At 48.1% G+C, this 24,716-nt stretch overlaps 13 protein-coding genes across 13 annotated transcripts; 10 read left to right on the top strand and 3 right to left on the bottom strand.

Annotated features, from left to right (window-relative positions):
• The first annotated feature begins 1,250 nt into the window (after positions 1 to 1,250).
• Positions 1,251 to 1,895, top strand: L228DRAFT_13269 (hypothetical protein). The gene has a single exon (XM_018329106.1). It carries the CDS (start codon positions 1,409 to 1,411, stop codon positions 1,775 to 1,777), a length of 369 nt encoding a protein of 122 aa, XP_018192032.1. The 5' UTR covers positions 1,251 to 1,408; the 3' UTR covers positions 1,778 to 1,895.
• On the top strand, positions 1,640 to 3,850 carry L228DRAFT_257908 (GLE1-domain-containing protein). The gene is made up of 2 exons (XM_018334027.1): positions 1,640 to 2,816; positions 2,872 to 3,850. The coding sequence occupies exons 1-2, from the start codon at positions 2,004 to 2,006 to the stop codon at positions 3,655 to 3,657; spliced, it is 1,599 nt and encodes a 532-aa protein (XP_018192031.1). The 5' UTR covers positions 1,640 to 2,003; the 3' UTR covers positions 3,658 to 3,850.
• A 225-nt stretch (positions 3,851 to 4,075) lies between these two features.
• L228DRAFT_257907 (2, 3 cyclic phosphodiesterase) lies at positions 4,076 to 5,374 on the top strand. Its single transcript, XM_018334026.1, has 4 exons — positions 4,076 to 4,176; positions 4,334 to 4,841; positions 4,973 to 5,108; positions 5,221 to 5,374. Exons 1-4 carry the CDS (start codon positions 4,170 to 4,172, stop codon positions 5,275 to 5,277), a joined length of 708 nt encoding a protein of 235 aa, XP_018192030.1. The 5' UTR covers positions 4,076 to 4,169; the 3' UTR covers positions 5,278 to 5,374.
• A 923-nt stretch (positions 5,375 to 6,297) lies between these two features.
• L228DRAFT_235541 (kinase-like protein) lies at positions 6,298 to 8,193 on the top strand (the record flags this gene model as incomplete). Its single annotated transcript, XM_018330734.1, has 4 exons — positions 6,298 to 6,375; positions 6,460 to 7,132; positions 7,192 to 7,419; positions 7,487 to 8,193. 4 exons carry the CDS (start codon positions 6,298 to 6,300, stop codon positions 8,191 to 8,193), a joined length of 1,686 nt encoding a protein of 561 aa, XP_018192029.1.
• Positions 8,194 to 11,264: 3,071 nt separating this feature from the next.
• Positions 11,265 to 12,030, top strand: L228DRAFT_235539 (hypothetical protein; the record flags this gene model as incomplete). Its single annotated transcript, XM_018330733.1, has 2 exons — positions 11,265 to 11,354; positions 11,533 to 12,030. 2 exons carry the CDS (start codon positions 11,265 to 11,267, stop codon positions 12,028 to 12,030), a joined length of 588 nt encoding a protein of 195 aa, XP_018192028.1.
• A 260-nt stretch (positions 12,031 to 12,290) lies between these two features.
• Positions 12,291 to 13,602, bottom strand: L228DRAFT_242951 (hypothetical protein). The gene is made up of 3 exons (XM_018331570.1): positions 13,495 to 13,602; positions 12,991 to 13,387; positions 12,291 to 12,795 (listed from the first exon to the last, which is right to left on the bottom strand). The coding sequence occupies exons 1-3, from the start codon at positions 13,548 to 13,550 to the stop codon at positions 12,733 to 12,735; spliced, it is 516 nt and encodes a 171-aa protein (XP_018192027.1). The 5' UTR covers positions 13,551 to 13,602; the 3' UTR covers positions 12,291 to 12,732.
• A 260-nt stretch (positions 13,603 to 13,862) lies between these two features.
• L228DRAFT_242949 (hypothetical protein) lies at positions 13,863 to 15,199 on the bottom strand. Its single transcript, XM_018331569.1, has 5 exons — positions 15,126 to 15,199; positions 14,998 to 15,037; positions 14,395 to 14,771; positions 14,131 to 14,339; positions 13,863 to 14,074 (listed from the first exon to the last, which is right to left on the bottom strand). The coding sequence occupies exons 1-5, from the start codon at positions 15,163 to 15,165 to the stop codon at positions 14,054 to 14,056; spliced, it is 687 nt and encodes a 228-aa protein (XP_018192026.1). The 5' UTR covers positions 15,166 to 15,199; the 3' UTR covers positions 13,863 to 14,053.
• A 49-nt stretch (positions 15,200 to 15,248) lies between these two features.
• Positions 15,249 to 18,039, top strand: L228DRAFT_252053 (oligomeric mitochondrial matrix chaperone; the record flags this gene model as incomplete). Its single annotated transcript, XM_018333664.1, has 2 exons — positions 15,249 to 15,305; positions 15,778 to 18,039. 2 exons carry the CDS (start codon positions 15,249 to 15,251, stop codon positions 18,037 to 18,039), a joined length of 2,319 nt encoding a protein of 772 aa, XP_018192025.1.
• Positions 18,040 to 18,727: 688 nt separating this feature from the next.
• Positions 18,728 to 19,143, top strand: L228DRAFT_242948 (hypothetical protein). The gene is made up of 2 exons (XM_018331568.1): positions 18,728 to 18,817; positions 18,871 to 19,143. Exons 1-2 carry the CDS (start codon positions 18,775 to 18,777, stop codon positions 19,023 to 19,025), a joined length of 198 nt encoding a protein of 65 aa, XP_018192024.1. The 5' UTR covers positions 18,728 to 18,774; the 3' UTR covers positions 19,026 to 19,143.
• L228DRAFT_242946 (hypothetical protein) lies at positions 19,091 to 19,980 on the top strand. Its single transcript, XM_018331567.1, has one exon. The coding sequence runs from the start codon at positions 19,146 to 19,148 to the stop codon at positions 19,488 to 19,490; it is 345 nt and encodes a 114-aa protein (XP_018192023.1). The 5' UTR covers positions 19,091 to 19,145; the 3' UTR covers positions 19,491 to 19,980.
• A 303-nt stretch (positions 19,981 to 20,283) lies between these two features.
• Positions 20,284 to 22,187, top strand: L228DRAFT_13030 (P-loop containing nucleoside triphosphate hydrolase protein). Its single transcript, XM_018329103.1, has 9 exons — positions 20,284 to 20,625; positions 20,688 to 20,784; positions 20,831 to 20,920; positions 20,973 to 21,189; positions 21,256 to 21,290; positions 21,344 to 21,425; positions 21,478 to 21,589; positions 21,642 to 21,731; positions 21,778 to 22,187. The coding sequence occupies exons 1-9, from the start codon at positions 20,535 to 20,537 to the stop codon at positions 21,894 to 21,896; spliced, it is 933 nt and encodes a 310-aa protein (XP_018192022.1). The 5' UTR covers positions 20,284 to 20,534; the 3' UTR covers positions 21,897 to 22,187.
• Positions 21,676 to 22,417, top strand: L228DRAFT_13019 (hypothetical protein). The gene is made up of 3 exons (XM_018329101.1): positions 21,676 to 21,993; positions 22,055 to 22,193; positions 22,252 to 22,417. The coding sequence occupies exons 1-3, from the start codon at positions 21,917 to 21,919 to the stop codon at positions 22,354 to 22,356; spliced, it is 321 nt and encodes a 106-aa protein (XP_018192021.1). The 5' UTR covers positions 21,676 to 21,916; the 3' UTR covers positions 22,357 to 22,417.
• L228DRAFT_242942 (hypothetical protein) lies at positions 22,033 to 24,684 on the bottom strand. Its single transcript, XM_018331566.1, has 2 exons — positions 24,419 to 24,684; positions 22,033 to 24,340 (listed from the first exon to the last, which is right to left on the bottom strand). Exons 1-2 carry the CDS (start codon positions 24,615 to 24,617, stop codon positions 22,479 to 22,481), a joined length of 2,061 nt encoding a protein of 686 aa, XP_018192020.1. The 5' UTR covers positions 24,618 to 24,684; the 3' UTR covers positions 22,033 to 22,478.
• Between the last annotated feature and the right edge of the window lie 32 nt (positions 24,685 to 24,716).

Genomic DNA, 24,716 nt, shown 5'->3' with positions numbered 1-24,716 from the left:
AAAAGTATGCTTGAATCGGATATCCACGAATGTTCGGGAGAAGATGACGCTCCTCGACGTCAGACAACTGAAGATCTACGCAAAAGCGATTGCGAGGAGTATTTTTTTTGTAGGTCTAAGGACGCGACCAGCCGTACGCTGCAACACTCGCCAAAAGGATGAGACAGGAAGAAGAGCCTGATGAAGGAATAAAATCCCGGTGCGAGTGCAGCGTCGAGAAAACACCACGGGGGGCCTTTTTTGGGGGGGCAGCTACAGAGCGCGGGTGGGATGGTTAATTGTCCCAAGCGGGAACAGGAGACGAACGAGAGGGTTCGCGGATTAAGTAAAGTAGACGAAAGTGCAACGACGGAGTGAGAAACGTAGATTAGAGAGGAAGCGAAAGAAGGAAAAAGAACTGAAACACGAGATTGAAAGGGGGTTGAAGGTAAGAAAGAGGATGACGGATGGGGATGCAGAGAAGTAGAAGAGATAGTGGAGAAGGAGAGTGGGTGTGAAGATGTAGGAGGAAGAGTAGAGGTAGAGGTAGTGGTAGCAGTACCGTAGTAGTAATACTAGACGAGTAAAGAAGTGAAGGAGAGACTTTTGGGGGTAGCGAAAGCCTGTGGGGGTGGGACTGTATGAGGGTAAGCCGGAGTGTACAGCTTTTCGTAGCAGGTAGAGCTACTTGGGAGCTGTAACTCGTAGTTGACGTTTGACTCGAAAGGGAAGACACGCGAGAGAGAGGGAGAAAGGGCAGCATGGAGAGACAGGAAGAGAGAGAGAGAGAGGTAAAGTTAGTGAGAGATTGTGGGTAAAGCGGCCAACGAGCGGGCCGTTCTCCAGCTTAGCGCGCTTCTCTGAACCATGGCCAGCACAACTCTCTCTCCCCACTGCGTCATCATACACCAACTACTTGTAAGCACATGCTGCTCTTCAATGTGGAAGGGGATATATTATTGCTATTGCTTGCATGTGGGAGCCATTCATCTCACAATCTACACTACCAATCTTTTGAAGCGAACACAAATTGACTCTCTTTTCCTTGTTCGAGCTGCACAGGAAGAATATGGATCGGCTATGGCCCTAATCGGAGCACGGTGGCCTCTCTGAAATTGTTCGCTGTGAGCAGCAAGCTCAGGAGAGACGGATTTCTTGGCGTAGAAAAAGGAGATGACTACTTAAAAATAACCCCCCAACAGCAAAGGATATTATGTCACAACACAAAAATCTCAAAACTGCGTCATGTTATGGCCAACTGTGCAATTAATATCAAAAGGGGAGAGTCTTTCCCTCAATCAAACCAGGCACCTTAAAGAAGCAGTGATCTACTAAATTGACATTCATGGGCAGCAGCAACCGTCATCGCTTGACGATCGACGAATGATCATCACGCTGATTTCAAGTGCAAGGACATTTTGCTACTTACATGTGGCAAGAAGCCCTACTGCAATTTCTCTTGGCATATCCCCCTTTGAGCCGTCAGTGCTGTCATTTCGAGAGCGGAAAAGAAGGAAGCACCCCACGAAGCTTGGTCTTTGTTTCTCTTTTGTCGGATGTGAACCGTCTCGACTTCCGGTCGGGGAAAGCAACCGCTCGCTTCTTTTTTAGGGTCCTTGCTCACCACACCACGCGGCTCTGCGGAACATGCCGAGTTTCTTCATGTTCATTCCCAGAGTCCATTGATAATATACCTCGGCCTTGCGCGCACTATCAAGCTCACACGGCACAGATCTCTTCGGATGCGATCCTGGATAGGCTCAGATCTTCTTGCTGCATGTATTCTCTCTCAGCATGATTGCATCTGGTGCCTCAGTCGGTTATTTTCCACAGAGCGCGCGACGTGTTTTCGAGTCTCCACGCCCTTGACTTTTTTTGTTACTTTTCTCACTCAAACTTTTGATTTGACAAACGACAAACCCAATTTTTCTTGCAAGCCATTTGATTCCATACATCAACAAGGGTGAATTCTTACATCCAGATGCTCCGCTGCGGGCTATGCTCTTAAGATTCCAAACTCAACCATGAGCTCACCATGGAAGTCTGCGACGGACAGCCCCTCGAGACAGCTACTTCTGGAACTCGGCCGAATTCGCAGCGATGCCAACGATAGCTTCTACAGTAGACTCGATGAAGAAACTTTGACACTAGAGGCCGCACACAGAGCTGCCTTGGTTGCCGCCGCCGCCGAACATGAGCGTGTCCGCCAGAGCGCGGAAATCGCGAGAGAACAATTCGAATTAGAGCTCGAACGCCAACGAAGAATACAAGAGGAATCCGAACGCCGCGAGCTGGAGAGGAGGCGCCGCGAGAAAGCGGAAAGGGACCTACGGGAGCTGGAGGAACAGAAAAGAAGACTCGACGAGTTCCACAGAGCCGAAGCGGAGAAGAGGAGGGTGGAAGAGGAGATCAAAGCAAAGGAGAGAGCAGAGGAGGAGAGGCGGAGACGGGAGGAGCAGGAAAGGGTCGAAGCTGCTCGACGACGAGAAGCGGAGGAGGCTGAGGCAAGAAAGAAAGCCCAAGATGCCGCGGCGGCAGCGCAAGCCAAAGCCGAAGAAGCACGAAGGGCCGCCGCTGTGCCGCAAGCAAAACCTATCCAGGCTCCAGTCGCACCCCAGCCATCAGCTCCGGCTGGCCTCAGGCGCAGCATTGCCGAGAAGAATGCTGTTCACCAGCAGTACGCGCAACTGCACAGACGCCTGAAAGAACTGCGCTCTTTCATGGTTCAACAATCCAAGCAGAATCCAGTGTTGAAGAAAAACATGGGTGACATGAGGCGGGAGATCAAAAAGTGTGTGGGCCAATTGACCGAAGGCAAGGGAACGAACCGAATACCCGTAAGTCTTGAATGCTACGCCCACCTATCTCATGCTAATTTCAGCTGTCATTCAGACCGAGAGAATAAAAACACTACTCAAAGAGGCCAGCAGCCTTTCTGAGCCCGCAGTCGATGTACGCCAATACATCGTTCCAAAGCCGGAGCTTGCCCCCTTACTTCAGAGCGCCGACGGTGCTCACGGACCGGGCTTGCTAGTTTATCTCCTCAACATTTTTGCCAAAGCAATCATCTCACAGTTCATCAACGAATCGAGCGTGTCACCAAAATCCGCCGATCCGATTGGTGTGGTAGCTGCCTCGGTCTTCTCCTCAAACGATTTCCGATGGAAGGGCGTATCTCTTATCGATATATTGATGGCCAAATTCCACGTGGTCTGTCCAGTCCTTTGGGGTATATATGGCAGCGAGAAAACCGAACAGGGAAGGCAACGGCTTGGTTGGTGGCGCGAGGAGCCCGGTGGACCTTGGATTTCCGAGCAGCGTCACAATGAACGCATGACAGGTCTCGGTTCCGGCTTCGCTGCCATTGCATTGCGAAACTTTGAAAAGTCTCCGCTGCAAAATCCATATCCCAACATCCATTACTGGCGCGCTGTCGCGTCTATTGTCAACGTGCCTCCGCAGGAGGCTACAGGGACTCATTTTGTCGTCCTCAAAGCGATGATAGAGAACTACGAAGGGAGGTTCTTAGAATTTTATGGCCATGCAGCATTGGTGGCGTTGAAGAAGGCTCTTGTTGCTTTCCCCCGTCAAGCCACGAACCAGGGAGTTGCTGCAAAAGCCGTCACCGTGCTTGCCGATGTGTATCAGCGAGACAAGAGGCTTACGCTTGCAGCGTAGTGAATATTTGCTACAAGCGACGCTCTCTGGACGAGTTATTATCATACTTTTTCTTTTATTGGCGGGCCTTTGCTGCATTGTTAAGGTTACGCGATACGCTTGTATTATATCATAAACTATTGAGCGCCATTTAGGATTCAAATATAGACTATAACGCATTATCATCAGCTGTTCTGGCGAGAAACAAAGGGGGAACCCAGAACTCTTTTCCGAGAAAAAGCTCGCTATAATGTCTACATGATATTTATGAACAGTATAGTTTAAACGTTGTGCCATAACCAGTGCGACGTGTGTTCTTCTCGAGTTTCCAATGCAGTGTGACGTCAAATTAGCCCCCTTCACCGCCTTCGGGTCGGCCCCTCGCACAGCTCTCGATTCTGTTCGCTGTGTCGGCAGAATACATCCAAAACCGCCTTCAGCCCCTCCTCCGCGTTTCAAACCCATTCCGTAGTTTCATCCATTTTGACAATTTAAGAAACGATTATATTCTATACACAGGGTTCTTAAACAGAATGGGAGGTAAGAAAGCCTGGTTTCTCCATTCCGCCGGGGATCAAATCATTGGAGCTTCAAAACATTTACCAGCTATCAAACCCTCGTGAGCAAGCTTCATCCCGTGACCAAAATCTTATACAACCCCAAACATTTCTAGAAATATATACTGAACTATAAATAGGCTGTTCACTATGGCTTTTGCCGCCAAAGGATTCCCAGATATACAAGACCTTGGCGACACTCATCCACGACACTGTGCCTGACGAAGTCCAACATGATTCCCACTCTGTCGCCGAGCAGACGACTTTTAGCTTTGTCCCTCACTTGACTCTCACAGCAGACATATATCTGAATGAACACACAGATTTCCAGAAATGGATCGATACATTGCCTCTCGACGATGATTATAGTACCCAAGACAGCCCGCATGCCAAATCACTCAAAGATGTACCAATCAACTTCAAAGACCTTACCGTTGGTGACAAGCTCGTGACTAAGCTTACGCTTGGGGTACACCGCAATGAGCGTCTTGTAGAGCTAGGAACAAGGTGTCGAGCCATAGGAGTATTAAATGCGCAGACTGCAAGCCTTTCCGGTTCTCAAGACGCAACACAAGAAGAGAAGGAAAAGTGGAATCAAGCGCGGCAGTGGGCGGAGTCACATTGGAGGCCACACGTTAGCCTTCTCTAGTAAGTACTCTGATTGATTATATTTTTACACTTTTATTTCTCAATTGAGTTTGCGCTGTACAGACTCCTTTACTATTTTTGTTTATTCGTCATACGCTGTTGAAGAAGCGAATAACTGACAGTTCCTTTAGCTCTTCCATGGAAGTAATTGAACATGGAAGACGGGCTGTTTTACGTGCCGTGAAGGCTGCAGGGATTCAAGTCGAGGAGAGAAATGCCGATCCAGCTCCAACAGAAATGTCCTGGAGAGGTGGAAGAATACAGCTGGTACGTACCTATCCATTTGACTCTCCCTGTTTGTTCTCCCCTTCAAACACTGTCGAAATCATCACATTTCAGATGTGATTCTTTCTCTGCAGTAATATCTAACGGCGGACAGGTTTCGACATATCACAAAATACAGGACTGGGAAGTTCTTGCCGAGCGAGAGCTTTAAGTGATTTGAGATGTCTATATAATTTATTTTTGCCTCTATCAAAAGCTTTAGAGAATTAACTCGAATCCGCTTTCTCGCCAGCCATCATATCTCGACCAAGGTAAATAAAAATCGAGTGTTCATGAGCTTGCGTGCCGCACATGATTTATTTGATATGTCAGCATAGTACGGTAATATTTTGTAGGAATTCGATATTTGAAAACAATTGGGCAAAATTACACAACAAAGTGAATGGGTGAAACCATAACCACGACTCTTTAGTAAAAAAAAAAAAATTTGCGGCGTGGGCGGGTGGGGGTTGGTTTGGATTTAGTGAGGAAGACGATAATTCACAACTAAGCGACCTGATGATGGCTAACCGGCCGTAAGCATTCTAAAACTACAAACCATGGCCCAGGGCATGATGGGCGTATCGAGCTCAGATCTTCAATGGCACCGGATCGCCAGAAAGGCGACAGCTAAACTGTACTGAGCTTGAATTGAGACCGCAAATCCTTGACAGCTACCGCGGAAATAATCGAATGCTAACTTACAAAGAGAATACCTCGTTGGCATTTGCTTTTCTGCTTTCATGAGATATCGCCTCAACTCAGTTCTCCATTATCACGATTCCTCTCTTTTCGCCGGAGATATACCTCAGCAATTAATCTTTGCTTTTTCTGCTGTTATATCTAATGTTTCAAATCTTTCGTTTTCTGCAGTTCCCATCTACGGTGCTTGCTCTGTCAACGAACTGTTCCTTGTTTGCTAGGCACCTGACGCGCCGACGTCCAGTAGAGCGAAGCCATTCATTCTACCTGTCATCAATTGAGTCACAATATGTGTCTTCTATGATATAACTCGAAATCTTCTGCAGGAAAAAGGGGAAAGATCAACTAGCTGAACGTACGCAAAACATCGGATCTAACGAGCAAGATTGGGGGCCATTTACACCACCTCGTGCTGTCACTTGTGCACTTTTTTGGAAAAGCATTTATCCTACGAAATACAAGACAGTTCAGCTTCAGCTTCGTCTTAGAAATGGCTATGCTAGCTGTCAAACGGTGCCTCTCCCTTTCCATCTCACCCAACATATCATCCTACAGACGATTTTATGCCGTAGGCAAGTACCCTGGCTATCCACTTGCCACCAATTCCATGCAATAAGATCATGCTGACTACAATCTAGACACCTTCTCAAAGCAAGATCTCTTCTCTTATACTTCTGGTCGATTTCTCTTCAATGAAGATCTCCGTTTGCGCGAGCGCTACGTAGAGTTCAATCCCGATGCCCTTCTCCGAGAAGCCGAGAAGCACCTTGGATCTGACCATGGGCGCGCGGCTCGCATTACCAAATATGCCGAAGGCGGTTTCAATCGAGTTTTCCTGTTGACCATGGACGATGGATACGAAGTCATTGTAAAGATTCCATACCGTATCGCTGGCCCAAAATACTATGCAACTGCCAGCGAAGCTGCTACCTTACAATACCTCCATTCCAAAGCTGTTCCTGTGCCTAAATTGTATGGATATTCTTCTTCTGAAGATAACCCTGTCGGTGTGGAATATATCATCATGGAGAAGGCCCCGGGTGTGAGCCTCGAGAGCAGATGGCTGAGCATGAGCAAGCGCGAAAGACATAGGTTTGCTTCAAGTTTTGTTGAAATTGAAAAGAAATTTTTCGACATTCCTTTTGGATCGATTGGTAGCATATACTTCAAAAAGGACGTTCCTTCTGAACTTCAAGGGGCATTGTATGCCACCAAGGCTGGAAGCAGCCAAGCTTCAGAAGCAAATACATTTTGCATTGGACCGACGGCGGATTATATGTTCTGGTATGGAAGAAGAGCTGGTCTCGATATCTACCGTGGACCATGTAAGTTTTGCGTCCTATATTTACTGCCATCTTACAGTTCTGACAGACCACAAATGCAGGGAATAACCCAAAAGAGTATCTTGAATCCATTGCAACAAAAGAAATTGAATGGACCCGGCGGTACGGGAACCCAGTCGAGCTTGACTTCCCCCATAACGGCGTCTTCCCGGGCGAGAAGCAGCCAGAGGATTATGTCCGTCTTCTAGAAAAATACCTTGCGTTGGCACCATATCTACTTCCAAAAGACACTGATAGTCCGCTTAATCGGCCTACTCTTCGTCACCCAGGTATTTCCATCCACCATGTTCCAGTCTACAAGGTGTTTGCCCCCCGAAGTATCTGACAAAAATCCAGACTTGAATCCAAATAACATTTTCATTTCACCCGATTCTGGCGCCATCTCATGCATCATTGACTGGCAGCACACGACAATCGAGCCACGCCTTTTAGTCGCAGGTTATCCACGTGCCTTTGAGAACCTAGATCTCGAACAATCTCCCCACCTTAAAGAACCATCGCTTCCACTCGAGTACGAAACGCTTCCGGCCGAGGAAAAGGCCGAAGCGGACGGACTTTATCGACGACGCCTCCTCTTTTACTACTATCGCATTTTCAACGGCCATTTGAACAAGCCACATCTCGAAGCGCTGCGCGACCCAATTCTGCTTCCTCGCCAGCATCTTGTGGACAGGGCAGGCAGGCAATGGAGCGGAAACTTGATGACTCTGAAGGGAGCTTTGGTCCGCATGGCTGAGTATTGGCCTCATTTGCCAGATACAAATGGCATACCGTGTCCCGTGCAATTTACTGATGCTGAGCTGGATGGATTTGCAGAGCAAGAAGAATTATGGTTCAACCTGAATAAACTCGTGAATCATTGGCGCGAGGAAATCGGTGGTGTGAGTGAAGATGGCTGGGTAAGTAATGAAGCGTATGACGACGCCGTGAGGAAAGTGGCAGAGCTTAAGGAATCGCTTGTAGCACAGGCAGAGGGAGATGAGGAGGATATCCGTCTACTGGAGAGAGGTTGGCTCTTTAGAGACCGCGAAGAGGTTGATTAGCAAATATATTGCACTGTCTTTACTAAAATAGATATTTTCTTTCTAGTTGATGATTACGATTATATGTATTTAATCTCATGTTTGGTATTACCATGCAAAGAATTTATTTTTATTTATTTTGTGTGTCTTATTTATGTTGCCTCCTTGTTTCGATGTAAAAAGTACAATGGCACAATAGTAAGCGTCACGGACTCGTGATGTTGGTGTTGGTGTACTTCGTACTTTTTTACTGTGTTTTCACCTTCTCCGATATTACTGTTTTTGTGCTGTATATGTTAATACTCACATATCTGTATGACTGGGCCAACGCTCCATAATAAGTGCATTTCAAAAAAGCTCACCCTATCTACCTTACCTTCATTGCTATACTCACCATGTCAAAGGCATTGAATACTACCTTTCCACGGGCACAGGTTCTTCAGAAATGACCAAATCCTTCAGGCAGGTAGGTAGGTAGGTAGGTATGCCAGACCTTTCATGTATGCTACAGATGGAATAGCCGTATGTCAAAATCGCAACACCCCCACGCTTCACGTCTACGGGAATCCACACAGTACATAGAACGAGTATGGTTCGAAAAGGGTCGTCGACAGGCTAGGTAACTTACTGGGCATGAGTATCTCTGTACTTCGTACCTTTGTACCTTTGTACGGAGTACAGCTGGAAAAAAACACCTGGATCCTGGACCTGGATCTGGACATGGACCCGGGACCTGAATCTGGACCAATAGACCAATTCGACGACCGGTTACGAGGTACGGGCCAGACGGTAAGGTAGGTACTTGGCAGCTTGGCAGCTTGGCGAAAATGGAAGGACAGGAGGAACGACTGACAAGGGTCCGCGGCAGTCCGCGGCGAGGGTTTTCCCAAAGTAGCTAAGACCACACCGGGTTTCTAAGCCACCAGGGACCGAACGAGGGTAGAGACAGGGACAAGTCCGCGTCGCCGCACTAACACGGCCAGAGTGCTGCGTACGAACTGTATTCGTCAGATGGTTGCGTTGTTGCGTTGCCCCCCCTTTTTTTTTTGTCGTCTGCCACCCGCTGTCATGTGTTTGTGAGGTAACGTTCAGGCATAGCCATCATCGATGCTAGTAAACTAGGTACCTTAATGGGATCGATGATGGATAATGGAACGGATGAAGTGGACGAAAAGGACGAAAGAGAATAAGGAGATGAAAAGGACGGAGATGAGACGAGTGAAACAGATGGGACGGTACGAAGTATCAGAGTAGGAAATTAAATAAAAGGAAATCGATAAAAGGATCGAGGATGGACAAATATATGGCGCAAATGGCAACATGGCAACATGGCGTACGGTATAGAACGAAAATGAAATACGGGAGTATCGTTACAGAGGTACGAGTACTGAATACGGAGAATTTGGGTACGGATACTCCTGATGAAGGTACAGAGTGTTAATGCCAATTGCCAATAATCAACTTGGAACGAACCGTTGTTTTGTGCGACTGGTTCCCATCACAGAAAGCTGTCTTGCAACAGTACCTCTGTACATATGCACTGCAATTAAAACATGTAACTCTAGCCGTGGTTGCATTACTACTAACTACCTACTACGTACGGTATTGCGTCCTGCCACATGTGAGAACTTCAGCCTTCTCCAGCAATGGACAATAGACACTAGATGCGCAGACCAATGGCTCGTGAGTGGGAAAGCTAGCAAGATCAACACCTAGGCCCAGAGGCATTGGGCCAAGAAAGAGGGGGGGACAGGTGGGACTTTCAGACGGCGTCGAGGATTCTCGCCAGGGATTATTTTGCGACGGTTCGTATTCTCCATGTCCATGTCGTCCTTGCTGGCTCAGTCGAGAAGGTTCGTAGTTTGTACGTACGGAGAAGCTCTCAACAGAAATAGAAACATTTCTCTCTTATTTTTTTTTTCTCCGGCTGGCCCAACCCCCATAGACCGAGGGGACCTCAGACGAAGGATTCGATTCGATTCGCAAGAGTCACGAACCCTCGAACCTGCGCGAGGCCTGGCTGGCTGGGCCGAGGGACGCGAATCATAATCCCTGCAGCGGTCTTCTTCTCCGAGCACCATTTGTAGCAACTCGTAGCAACTCGCAAGTACAAGTAATAGGTAAGTAGTATTGTAACCGAGCCATTATCGATTTTATTTATCGGGAGCAGTAGCTTGTTTCTGGGCAAGTTGGCGAGAACAGCCTCAACCTCAGCCAGGGCACACTGGACACACTACGAATCAACGTATACACATCCTTGTAAATAATGAGCTCTCGAACACCTTTCACCGGCCATGTCTCTCATGGCTAAGTACCTAGGTAGTGACCTACGACCCAAGTACCTGACCTAGCTACCTTACCTATGTACCTAAAAGAGGTCTGGATTGTGCCTGGGACGTCTCCGTATATGTCTGTATGTGGATGTGTGAACGGAATACCGTGTATGCGTATATCGTACCTAGTAGAGTCAATACTACTGTAAGTAATGAGACGGACGAGAGACTAGTGGCTGCGGGATGCGTGTCCCCTCGGTCGTCCATGGGGGGGAAAAAATTACGGGATTGGAGGGATTGGAGGGATTGGAGGGATTGGAGGGATTGGAAGTGGCAATAATTGGCAAGCGTGTTTTGGGCCCTGCATCGCCCAGGAACCCCCCATCGTTGGTCTCAGCCAATAACGCCGCCGGGACAGCCAGTTCATACACGAATACAGAGTACACCACAGTGATGTGCTTATTGTGTAGTGTTTGCATGTCGTGTGTGTGAGTGTGTGGGTGCAAGGTTATATAACCCGCTCATCACGCTCGTCGACCCCGGATTTTCTTCTTCTCCTTCTTCTTTTTCTTTTCTTCTTCCTCCTCTATCCTCGAAATCTAATATATCCTAACATTCGTTTGGTGTCTGTCTTGCACAGTTTCTCTACTGTTTTTCCTATATTTTCTATAATCAAACCCCAAAACAGTCGTTTCCGGGCGTCTCTTTAATCGCCGGCGAGATCAGTTCCCTAGTCTCTCAAGCCACGTCTAGCTTGACTTAATTATCTACGACTACTCTGCGAATTAAAAGCAAAAGCAAAAGATACAACATATCAAAATGCGTGCCTCCGTCTTCTTCACTCTTCCTCTTGCCGCTGTGGCTCTTGCCCAGTCTGGTTCGTCCAGCAGCAGCTCCGCTTCGAGCGATGTACGTTTCCTTTCTCCCCTGATCCGTATTGAAATATGTTGTCCATGAATTTTGTAAAAAATGGTTGCACTGCCTTCCCCACAAAGACATTTTCCATTGGGAGGCGACTATCCATCTCTTCATATCGCACCGCTCGATATTTTGACGGCCATGGGTCGCTCTTTCCTAACATTAATAGACCCTCTCGACCTCAGTGCCATATGTCAACCCGCTGACCTCTTACCTCACCCAGACCAACTCTCTTGGTGTCGTGACCGGTCAGCCCACGGCTGCCACTTCCCAGGCTGCTGCCGTCACTTCTCAGCCCTCGGTTGTCACTTCTCAACCTCTGGCCGCCAGTTACTCTTCCGGTTTCTACACCGCGCTCTCCCCGGGCCTCAACTCCTCCGTCATTGTCGGCTCTAGCGGCACTGGTGTCGTGCCCCTTGGTACCGCTGGTACCGCCGCTGCCAGCTCTGGTGCTACAGGAAGCACTGGTGGCAAGAACACCACCGTCACTCGGGGAAGCAGTGCCAGCGCAACTGGGGGCTCCAAGACCACTGGCGGCTCCGGCTCCGGCGCCAGCTCTACCGCCGGAACTGCTACCTCTTCCAAACCTACCAACGCCGCAGCAGCTGCTACCGTGGGCTCCACCGTCCTTCTCGGAGCCGGTGCTCTCCTTGCTGCTCTGCTCTAAGCCTGCAGTTGAGAGTGCATAATTAGCGGTCTGCTTGTGTTTCTTCCCTTCAGTCCATTGAGTTAGTTATCTGAAAGGGGTCATCTGTGTTTTCTAATCAAATGGGTTGCGCAACGGAATATGGGTATAATGAAGCATGATGGGGGGAATTAATTCATGGAGCATAATCGGAATTTTGATTTCAAAAGGGTACTGTACTAGCGAGACATACCTGTCCATACCATTTGCGCATACTTTTTCTTCTAGCATTTGAGCTTCGGCTCCTTCTTGCAAATACATTCGCATTAGCATTCAATGCATTGCCTAGTCGTTGGCCTCTCTCCTTTATTTCCGCTGCATAGCTCGATATGTATCCGTTCTGGTAAATGCAAAAATCATCCGCATTGTCTTCCATGTGCAGTGATTTCATGGTCGCTGTAAAATAAGTTCCTTCTCCGTAATCATGACCTGGGGCAAACTGATATCAGAAGAGACGGTTGATCAAACGTTGAGGAAAAACAAAGTAACAATCACAAATGAAATGTCCCGGCATCAGTTCACCATTCTCACATATCAAGACCAGTATGAAAACGCAAAATCGTCAGATATTAATACCTGCTATACCTCTATCAGAATCAGTAAACCGAGAAATACAAACATTGCTGTATTTCTTGTCCCATCATATATTCCATTCGCTGTGTCCCTTTTTGTAACTCCCAAGATTTAATCCACCTTCACATCGGGATCTCCCCCACGGACCCAATTCGCAAAGTCTTTTCGTTGAGCCTGTAAATTGTAACACACATGTTAGCCACGACGATCCATGAGCAGCCGTCTTCAAGGTCCCCTTTCCCCCGTCTTTCCCGCAACAATCCTTCGCATGCGTATGCATTAAGCCCAGGAATTATTCCGACATCCAAAGTTGCCCCCAGCAGCCACGCAAATCGAAAAAAAAAAAAAGAAACAAAAGATCAAACATACCCTGACATCCCAAAACCCAACACGCTCTTCCAGTGCACGGAACGGATTACCAGCTGCAATCTCGGACTTATCTGCTCCCGAAGCAGCAGACGCGCCTTTTGTGCGTTCCAGCTGACCTGCCCAGACACGCCACGCAATTGGACGGAGCTCATTTGCGCCAAGGACCAGGCCGAGACATATGACTAGGACGCTGAGCAGCGTTTCGAGAATGATATCCAGCGGTAGATCTGTACTTGACGAAGAGGAGGTTGAAGTTGAAGCAGCAGCCGATTGCGAAGAAGAAGAGGACTGGGAGCCTAGAGGCAATCGAAATGAGGAGGTGAATCGAGAGGCACCAGAGAGAGCGGATGATGACGGAGTATGGTAGAGCGCGGTATGTTCGTGCGCGGAGTAGCAGCTGTACAGCGACACAAGTCAGTTAGGAATCTATGGTAAAGCTGTGGGGTTGAGGGAAAAGAGTGTATATGGGGATTACGGGAGAAACCCGCACATGGATACACTTACGCATGGAATAAGAGGATCGAGCCGACTAGAGTCAGCGATTTTGAGAGAATAGTCATGATTGCGAGCAATCTGACATGAAGACTGGGAGACTCTAGGTATGCTATGCTGTGCTTAGCTTGTCGCTCTGGTATGATAATCCAAGCTCAGCATATGCGAGTTGCGCAAATGGTCGGACTCCTCTGACGTAGTTTCGCTCGCTCCACCGCTTGACCGACCTCAAAGACTCCATGGTAGTTTGGGTCCAGAGGCATGGTGGAGGTCAACAAATGTCTAGAGGGCACATACTGCTGGTGTCGAGTAAAGTGTCATCAAAATTATTTCCAAAATCACACGATTACACTTTCAATTACTCGAGCATTAATCATTTCAACATGTTGGAATCTATCATTTTCATGGTAATCATAACCCATCCACATGCAGCTGGGTTGAACATCACTTCGTCAAATTCTTAGCTAAGATTTTTTTCTCTAGCTGAGCTGTAAATGTTGTGATAGCACCCGTCCAGGGCAAACATCAAAGGAGATTGGAAATGGGAAGTGAAAAGTCTGCAATGAGCAGTTTAGATCTTCTGCATAGCAGCCTGTAAAGATTTATTAGTATCTGATGACCAGCTCTAAATAACATAGGAATACTGACAACGTCGGTAGACTGGACGTGGTCCTCGTCCTCCTCAATCTGGGCCTGGAGCTCGTCAAGAGAGACCTTGTCGTCCTCAACGACCAAGTTGATCTGGAGCTTCTTGATACCGAAACCGACAGTGACGAACTTGGAGAGACCCCAGAGAAGACCGTCCATCTCAATGGCACGGACGTTGGCCTCCAACTCCTCAAGATTGGTCTCGTCATCTGGAAAAGGTTAGGTAACTGTTCGAAGTGATTGGACAAGGTGGAAAAAAAATACCCCAAGGCTTCACGTCCAAGGTGACAGCGGACTTGGCAACAGGCTTGGGCTTGTTGGCCTTCTTCTTCTTGTACTCCTCGAGACGCTCGTTCCGGATGCGGACGGTCTCGGGGTCCTCCTCCTCCTCGTCACTGCCGAAGAGGTCGACATCATCCTCCTCCTCAGCGGCGGGAGCCTTGGCGGGGTTCACAGCAGCGGGACCAGCCTCAGGGCCGTAGGCGGTGTAAGGCTTGGTGGGGTCACCAGGGAGAGCGGAGAACTCAGACTCGAAGGAAGCAATGTGCTTGTACCAACGAGCAGCGTTGGGGTACTTGGCAGCGTCAGGGGCGGCGCTGATGGCCTTGAAGGTGACAACGTCGGCCTGGGAGGGAGTGTGGCTTTGGTCAATGTTAGTATTACTGAGCCATAAGTGATCAAATGTAACGATTTGAAAAAAAGATATATATAAAAAAAAAGTCAGAGGTGCGACAAGCGCTTTGTTGTCTAGTCATTCGGCGGGGTCTTAAGCCGCCTCATCAACACGGACCAAATTGTTTCCATCATGCAAAATGTGCAAATACAAGGCAAAAGAAAGGAGTAGCTGGTTAAAAAGAAAACACATACCCAACAATGTAGCTTCTGGAGGCCAGGTAGCTGTTGAGGACTAAGGAAGTCGTCAGTTTAAGCACCAATGAGGGGCTGTACGAAGGGCTAAAGGGGAAAATGCACAGCCAATTTACAAGAAAACCTACCAGAGAGGCCGGCGTCGGCAGCGAGATCGGTGAAACCCATGATGATTGTTAAAGAAGCAATAAAGCTTGCAAAGAGAGGTATAAAAAAGAGGAGTTGGAGATGTTGTGGAGGAGGTACTCAAAATGTCGAAAACGCTGTCAAATGCTAAATTCTTTAGTGGGACAGTCCACCCACCTTATGTAAGCTGGGCATCTGTTTCCTCGTCTGTGGAAACTCCTTTGGGCCACCTGCTTCGCTGGGCCCCTTCGGGCCCCAATCGAAGCACTTCCCCTCTTCGGCTAGATGGTCTACAGAGGTACCCTTGTACAGTTATATTCTTCGGCTCACCGCCTCGGTAAGTTTACCCGAAATGGTGATGGCATCAAGCTCCAGGTCCAGCAGAATCCACGAGAAACCCCGACCACGTTCTAAAGCTCTCAAGTTTCGGGTCTCGACTTTGAGTGCTTCCCATTCTCTTCTATAATAATCATGTTTATTTAATTAATCTCAGAGGATTGTTGTGAACCCTCAAACCACTGAAAAAAGAATATGCAAAGATTAATTCCATCCAAGACGAGACTCATCTCCAGTCGAGTTACGCCTGTACTCAGACGCTCCGGCGTCCTGCAGCGTGCTCGACCCGGGACTAATGCTCTCCTTACACTACGTCAGGAAGCGTCAACTCGATATGCTCCTATTCTGACACCAGCACTGACACGGCATTATGCCAATGGACGCCCTCACCCTCCTGGCGGAACGCATCGCATGAATTTGGGAGGTGAACCTGAGAAATCAGCTCTGGAAGAGTACGGCGTTGACCTCACCGCAAGAGCAAAAGATGGAAAACTCGATCCTGTCATTGGGCGAGACGGCGAAATCCACCGTACCATTCAGATTCTGTCAAGAAGGACTAAAAACAATCCCGTCTTGATCGGTGCCGCAGGCACAGGCAAAACGGCAATATTGGAAGGTCTGGCTCAACGAATCGTGAAGGGCGATGTGCCCGAAAGTATCAAGAACAAGCGGGTGATTTCTCTTGATTTGGGTCAATTGATTGCTGGCGCAAAGTTCAGAGGTGATTTTGAGGAGCGGCTCAAGAAAGTATTGAAGGAAGTGGAAGAGGCACACGGTGGCGTGATTCTCTTTGTGGATGAGCTTCATACGCTGTTAGGTCTTGGAAAAGCGGAAGGAAGTATCGACGCGAGCAATTTACTGAAGCCGGCATTGTCCCGAGGGGAGCTGCAATGCTGTGGTGCTACGACCCTAAACGAATATCGTCAGATCGAAAAGGATGTCGCACTCGCGCGGAGATTTCAGCCAATTCAAGTGGGCGAGCCGACTGTCCAGGACACTATTTCGATTCTGCGAGGTATCAAGGACAAATATGAAGTTCACCACGGAGTTAGGATCACTGATGGAGCCCTTGTCGCCGCAGCGACTTACAGCAACCGCTACATCACTGATAGATTTCTTCCAGACAAAGCCATTGATCTAGTGGACGAAGCCGCCAGTGCACTCCGCTTGCAGCAAGAGAGCAAACCGGATGCCATTCAAGAATTCGACCGTCAAATTATGACGATTCAGATCGAGTTAGAATCGCTCAGAAAAGAGAAGGATGTTGCCAGCAAGGAGCGACGGGAAAAGCTTCAAGATACTTTGAAAGAAAAACAAGCTGAAGTGGCAAAGCTGACAGAAAAGTGGGATAAGGAGCGCGCCGAGCTCGATTCTATAAAAACCACAAAGGAAGATCTGGAAAAGGCAAGGATTGAGTTGGAGCGCGCACAGCGTGAAGGCAACTTTGGAAAAGCCGGTGAACTCCAATATGCTACCATACCCGCGCTAGAGAAAAAGCTGCCCGAAGAGGGTGCTTCCACTGCGGACAACGACAGTCTTCTGCATGATTCTGTTACTTCGGATGACATTGCTGGAGTGGTTTCAAGGACAACTGGCATTCCAGTCACAAAACTAATGGCTGGAGAGGTCGAGAAACTAATTCACATGGAAGATACCCTCCGCCAGTCTGTTCGTGGTCAAGATGAGGCGCTCAAAGCTGTTGCCAATGCTGTAAGGATGCAAAGAGCGGGCTTGAGCGGAGAAAACCGGCCGCTTGCCAGTTTCATGTTTCTTGGACCTACTGGCGTTGGAAAGACTGAGCTCTGCAAAAAGATGGCTAATTTCCTCTTTTCCACCGAAACAGCCGTGGTCCGGTTCGATATGAGTGAGTTTCAAGAAAAGCACACCGTGAGCAGGCTGATTGGAAGTCCGGCCGGATATGTCGGCTATGATGATGCCGGTCAACTAACGGAGGCTGTCCGCCGAAAACCATATGCTGTGTTGCTCTTTGACGAATTCGAAAAGGCTCATCGCGATATATCTGCATTACTTCTCCAGGTCCTCGACGAAGGTTTCTTGACCGATGCCCAAGGGCACAAGATTGACTTCCGCAACACTCTGATTGTTCTTACTTCCAATCTTGGAGCAGAGATCCTTGTAGGAGACGATCATCTCCACTCCTACAAGACCGCCGGAGCGGATGATGCGGAGATACCCGAAGCTGTCAAGAAAGCTGTCATGGATGTTGTCGGATCTGCATACCCGCCTGAGTTCCTTAACAGAATCGATGAGTTCATCATCTTCCGTCGACTCTCGCGTTCTGCTTTGAGAGATATTGTCGACATTCGACTAAAAGAGTTGCAATCACGCCTTGATGACCGGCGTATAAAACTTGAAGTTGAGGAGGATGTCAAGCAGTGGCTGTGCGACCGTGGATACGACCCACGTTATGGCGCTCGTCCACTGAACCGTCTCATTGCTAAAGAAGTTGGTAATGGTCTTGCTGATCAAATCATAAGAGGCGAGATCAAGAGCGGCCAAACCGCAAAGGTAACCATCAAAGAAGACAAAGAGCACCTGCAAGTCATTCCTTCTGCTTGACTCTCCACATTTCAACTTTAAACAAACAAGACACTCATCTTTGGCGTTTCTCTCTTTTGGACAATGCGAGTTCAAAATGTCCCACTATATTTAATGGCGTACTGGTGTGTAGGAATATTTTGAGTTGGAATCCGAAGGCGTCCTCACGCAGCGTTGTTTAATTGTTTACTTGAACATATTTGATTTGAACATATTCCACTTCTTCTTAACTTCCCCACTCTGTAAATCTATTTGTATAATATTAGCACCTGTTGTAACTGACAAAAAATGTTCTCTCGCGTTCAATCTATTTTACCGTATCCCGTGTTAACGTTTGGTGCGGGCCGCTCTCCTATCCTTAGCTTTTGTCCCACTTTCCCACCATTTCATCTCTCACTATATGGAATTCCAACAACTTTAAAGAATCAGGCAAACAAATCGTGATATAACGATCCAATGCCGCCAAATAAAAGGAAACTTTCCTCTGCGGTTTCGTCTAGCCATTCACTTCGCCATCGTCAAGCGTTCCGCGCGCCGCCAACCTTTAATGAGCGGGACCTTGCACCTAGTCCTTGCAAACGCCCAGAGTTGGATCCTACTGAATCTTCTTATACTGAGTCTCGAGAAGAGGCTCTGATGTCTTTTGACGAAGAGGAGAATAGTGCCTGTGAAGAAGTGGTTTTGGCGCTCGACCTCAAAGAAAAGGGTACGGTTGGCTGCTGTTATTACGTTGCTAGAGAAGAGAAATTGCTGTTCATGGAAGAGGCTAAGACAGGCGGATTGCAACTTGTGGACGGCCGTAAGAACCCGATTCGAATTTCTAAAGCTGTATTGAAACTAACTGGAGGCCAGTGAAACTCTACATTGAACCCACAGTCGTTCTTCTTCCGTCAAGGATAGATGAAAATGTAGAAGCTCGATTTTTATCTGGAGGGACCTCTAAAAGGGGCTCTGATTCCGACGAAGGTTTGAAAAATTTCTCCAAGGTGCTTCCAAAGAAATATTGATCTTTAGATATTGCAGTGGATCAGTTCTCCCTTCCTTATATTATCGATACTAGGCCCTCTACAGAATTTGACTATGAAACATCAAAAAGCAAACTGATTAGTCTCGGAATACGGCCAGATATGAATGGATATGTTGCTTTCAAAACTCCATCCGACGCTATCGGTGCTGGCGGTCATGGAGCGAACGGCAACGACTTAAATGCGTTGGGTCGAATGGATGCACTCCTGAGGCTCTCTGGCTGGGTAGACTTAGAGAGTCGTGTATCAGTTTGTCTCCTCTCCCTTACACTATACACTCTTGAAAATTATATCGCAGGCTTACTTTTCAAGGTTGGCTGTGCAGGTGCAATCATTTCCTATTTGCAACGGAAGAATGTCACCCACCATTTGCCTTTAGGCGGAGTAGTAGACTGGTCCTTCAATATTTCAGTCCTCGAGATGTTTAACTTCACGAACACCTTGTGAGTCTTGTCTTTCTTTCTACTTATTTATTGCTAAGGTCTCTCACAGGTTCATTAATGCACAAACACTTTCTTCTCTGCAAATTATCCAATCAGAAGTTGTTCCGCAGTCTCAGAAATCTGCGGCGATCGAATTTTGCTCCGCTGTAAAAGAAGGATTCACGCTCTACGGCTTGTTTTCTCCATTCGCACGGACGCCTCAAGGAAAACAATCATTGAGGAAAATGTTCCTACTTCCTAGTCAGGAGCTTGCAATAATCAACGAACGGCTAGACATAATCACTATGTTTCTTCGCCCAGAAAACCAGAATCCGATGGACTCGCTTCTCAAAGCCTTGAAGCAGGTAAAAAATATTCGAGGCGTAGTAATTGACTTACATAAAGGTGTCAATGGGTACATCAGCGGGACTCTCGGCCGCGAAGGTGGAATAAAACGAAGTACCTGGGCAGCTGTGATGTCGGTGAGGGAACAAGCTGAAAAAGCTCCACTGACATACAAACTCATGCTTGACTTGATTGATAGTTTTCAGTCCAGGCTCAATTAATCCGCGATTTCTTTGTTCAGACAATAGGCTCTCACCAACTGCCTATTTGTGCCAGGGTATACACCCTCAGTGCCCGCTTTCAAGTTGAACACATTGAATCTAAAGTTTTACAAGGTTGTCGAATGCTTTGACAATGGTCAATTTGCAACTATTGCGGAAATGGTTGAAAGAGCGGTTTGCTTGATCCTTTTGGACGTCTTTCGAATGCGCTCTGAGTCTTTACATAGATTGATTTCCAAGCTTCCGCTGAGCAACACCGTACCGTGGTTCGGCGAGGCGTGGACCCAGAATTGGATGAGAAAAGGCACTTTTATGATGGCATCGAGGACTTCCTCACAGAGGTGGGAAGGGATCTCGCTCGTAAGCTTCCAGCTGATGTTACTGAGCCTCTAAACGTTGTTTTCTTTCCTCAAATCGGTTTCCTCATATCCGTCCCTCTTAATTTTCAAACTGGGAAGCCCGTATTTGAAGGCGGACGAGATGGCCATAGTGTCTGGCAACCAATGTTCCGAACAAATTTGGCAGGCTACTTCAAAAATGATAATATGATTGAAATGGACGAAGAATTTGGAGATACATACGGGACAATATGTGGTTGGTCAAACTTTTCTTAAACTTTTCCTGAAAGGAAGAAGCTCTGCTAATGCTGACAATAGAAAGAGAAATTGAGATACTTCATGGTCTTGCGCAGAAAATCCTTGAATTCGAAACCCTCCTGACGAAGGCCTCGGATATATGTGGCGAGCTAGACAGGTGCTACAGCATTTCATCTTGAGTTGCAAATATTGACGATCGATAGTATTCTAGCCTTAGCTCAAGCGGCGAAAATATACAAATTAAATCGTCCTCTGGTAACGGACCAAAATATAATCAATATAATTGGTGGACGGTAAGTCATGATTCGTCCATGGTACGGTGCTGAGATTGAGAAAGAGGCAAAGGCATCTTTTACAGGAACTCACAGTGTCGTCATTTGTCCCGAACGACACGTTCCTTAGAGGCGGAGATGGTCAAAGGCATGACGATGAGGGATGCCATTGTCCGGAAGGGGATCCCTCTTCCAATTTGCCCAGCAATGTGCCGGAACAAAATAATAATGCTAGCATGCTGATAATGACGGGCCCAAATTATTCCGGGAAAAGTGTCTATTTAAAACAGGTATGAACGGTTCAACGGCTCTCTTCTGACACACCGAATCGAATTTGACGTTGATGATTATTTCAGGTTGCATTGATAGTCTATATGGCACATATTGGCAGGTGAGTATCGATCATATCTCTTGGAACAACTTATTTCCTGATGGAGTTTCCAGCTTCGTACCAGCAGAGAGCGCTGCTATTGGGCTTACTGATAAGATTTTAAGTCGTATATCTGCAAAGGAAACTGTTACCAAGGTACAATGATTCAGACGCTTTGCAACTCCCTCATGATGGCTGACTGAAACAGGTTCAAAGTGCATTTATGGTAGATCTTCAACAAGCTGCTTTTGCGCTGTCAATGGTTACCCGCCAGAGTCTCATCATTATCGACGAATTCGGCAAAGGAACTGATTCGAGTGGCGAGTAAGGATGGCTTGCAAATTAGACCCACGTGCTGATGCATTCGAGCAGACGGCGCCGGTCTGGCATGTGGCATCTTTGAGTACCTTCTGAGTCTAGGGGATGATAGACCGAAAGTGCTTGCTGCAACCCATTTCTACGGTAAATTTCTCCAAGCATGCGTTGAAACTCGAGCTCAAGTTTATAGAGCTTTGTGAACTTGGCTATTTAGAGCCGCGCCCTCAACTTGCTTTCGGCCATATGGAAGTTCACCTCGACCCTGAAGCGAATGAAGCTGAGGACCAATTGGCTTACCTATATAAGTAAGATGGAAGGGAAACGGCGAGATGAAGATGATTGTTGATTATTCCTCCCAAACGTGTAGTTTTCGTCCGGGCCCGAGCATGTCGAGCTTTGGAACAAGGTAGATCATCAATGAAACGTGATTCTGTACGTCTCCCACGCCTGCCCACTAACATTACCAGCTGTGCTGCGATGAACGGCATAGATATGGCCGTCATTGAGCGAGCAGAAGAATTCATCAGACTGGCGGCACGCGGCGACGACCTTGTCTTGGCCTGCACAGGCCTTACAGAGCAAGAGGAGTTGGAAGTTGAGGCTGCTGTAAGTTCCATTCAATTCGTCCTTTGCATATGAAAGCGTAACCCAAAGTCGGTCACAGGACGAAATAGCTCGGATGTTTCTCGAGCTAGACCTTCCGGACCCGGCTACAGAAGAATGTCAGACTGTCAGGGTCATGCTAGAGAGCATTGTTACCGGAAGTTGACTCTTGAGATCACGCGCCATAAGCTTAATGAATGTATGAGGATTCGATGAGGGGGAAAGAAAAATTGATTACCAACAGCAAAGCTGTATACTGTCCCATGAACGCTAAGATAACAAGAATATCTACAATTTGACACTTTTGACCAGTCCCTTTTTGATACCAGTGGCCTCACCACCGTATGCGCCGCCTTGACCTCCTTTATACACTTGCCTGATACTGTTGAGCTTCTTCTTCTTGTCTTCAAACTTCTTCCGCTTTTTAACTCTAGGGTTCCGCACATCCTTCTTTCTCTTGGGTGCGAGACCTTTGTTCTTCTCAATGACATAGCCAATAGCTCGTTTGCCATCAGGGCCAATCTCCCCTTCTGTCTCAATGACTCTGCCACCTTCTCTCTGGGCCTCAGCATAAGCTTCAGCACGCCTCTTCTTATCATCTTTGCGCTGCTTGGACCGAGATGCGACCATATCATAGTACTCATCGTCATCGGTCTCATCAGCGCCGACTTTGACGCCTGCGGCATCTGCTCGAAGCTCTCTAGCAGCTCTGCGATCTTCCTCATCACTGTCTCCGCCAAGATCAGCCCCAATCTCTTGACGCTTCTTGCCACGCTTCTCAGCCTCGGCGTTAAGACGAGTCTGGCGGTCCTTGAGTCGTTCCCGGTAAGGAAGATCAGCATCTCCTCCAGCATCGCGCGTAGCAGCACCACGTCTGTTGGCTTTCTGAGCGATTTGAGAGGTGTAGAACCGGAGGTCCTTCTTGCGCTTAGCTTTCTCCGCGGCTTCTTCTGCTGTCAGCGTCTCGTCACCAAAGTCTGAGCCTTCACCGTCTTCGGCGGCCTTGCGCTCCTCTGCCTGGGCCGCCGCGGCCGCAGCACGACGCTTCCGTGCCTTGGGATCAGCGAGGGCGTCAAGGTCAGCAAGATCAGCCTCGGCCTTTCGCATGCGCTCAGCACGGCGAGCCTCGGATTCTGCTTGCGCAGCCTCAGCCGCACGCTGAGCCTTGGTCTTCTTCTTTTTCTTCGTCTTATCGGCAGACTTGACCTTGCCGTTGACACGCACAGCGAAGGACTCATCGATCTCCTCCGGAAGTTCTTCTTCGGAGATACCCTCTTCGTGGGAGATGAGCTTAGCAGGATCGGGAATATGTAGGTCCTTGACCTTGTTCCAGACTTCCCGACACCGGACTAGCGTATCCATGATGGCGTGGTCTCGAAGCTCTTCCGCAGACATGGCCAATACCACGCCTTTGTCGTCCCTCGAAGTGGACGTGAGGAGCGCAAAGTACATGGAGAGCGCACCGAGATATGCCGTCAGGGCTTGATATTTGATAATGGCAGCTGGGGTCTTGGTGGGCTTGGAAGGTCGCTTCGGCGAAGTGTCATGCTCAATAATAGTTTCTGCCGCACCGGCCATTAAAGCCAGATCATTATGAAGAGGGTGAAGCTCAAGAAACTCTTTTGTTAACGGTTCGAATTCGGGGTATCTCGACTTGAGGACGTTCGTGCGCTCCTCAATAGACATGTCACCGGTAAGTTCGAGGCGAGGAAGAACTTCCGTAACAACATCCTTATCGTCGTCCTCTTCCTCTCCCGCTTGGGCACCGTCCTCTTTTCCGGCTTCCAACCATTCGCTCTCGTCGAAACCAAAATCCGCCTCATTCATGGCTTCCAGCCGTTTTTGTTGGAGTCGACGAGCTTCTTTTTCTTCCTCGATCGCCGCAGCCTCAGTATCAATGACGTCGGCATCGTAGTAGTCCTTTTTTGATGTGCCCCAATCGCCGACATCGATATCCTCGTCGCCCTGCGCCCGTTCAGAACCTTCTGAATCAGAGCCTCGCCGGGCGCGCTTTGATGGGCGTGCCTCCTGATTGGCAATATCCACGTCGTCGCCCTCATCCTCATCGTAATCGTCCTGGTCATCCTCGGGTTCGGACTCGCTGGAACCATAGTTGAGAACTTCTTCGTCGGAGGGCTGAAGGAATTTTTCTATTGCAACCGCACGTCAACATTTGCCTCGGCGCAATTGATTGAGGCGATGGTCAAGCCAATCAAATGGTTACAAACCTTCTTCCTGCAACTTCCTTCTGCGCTTCTCATTCGGTCCCTCCTCCAACAGAATTTTGTCACGACCCATGTGGAAATCATCTTCGGAGTCCGCCACATCCTCATAGGTATTCACTCTTAATTTTGCGTCGGCATCATTGACCTCTCTCGGCCCAGAGGAGCCCGCAGGCCTGCCTGAAGCCTTCCTCTTCTTTGCCATCTTCGCCCGGCTGTTCAAGGAAAAGAACACAAATGGTGCACAGGCGGCAATGATAATGGTTTGTCGGAGTCTCCGATGTTCCGCGAACTTTTAGCACAA

Source organism: Xylona heveae, assembly GCF_001619985.1.
Source record: "Xylona heveae TC161 unplaced genomic scaffold L228scaffold_1, whole genome shotgun sequence".
NCBI classification, from domain to species: Eukaryota; Fungi; Ascomycota; class Xylonomycetes; order Xylonales; family Xylonaceae; genus Xylona; species Xylona heveae.
This window is presented reverse-complemented; position numbering and strand designations above follow the sequence as displayed.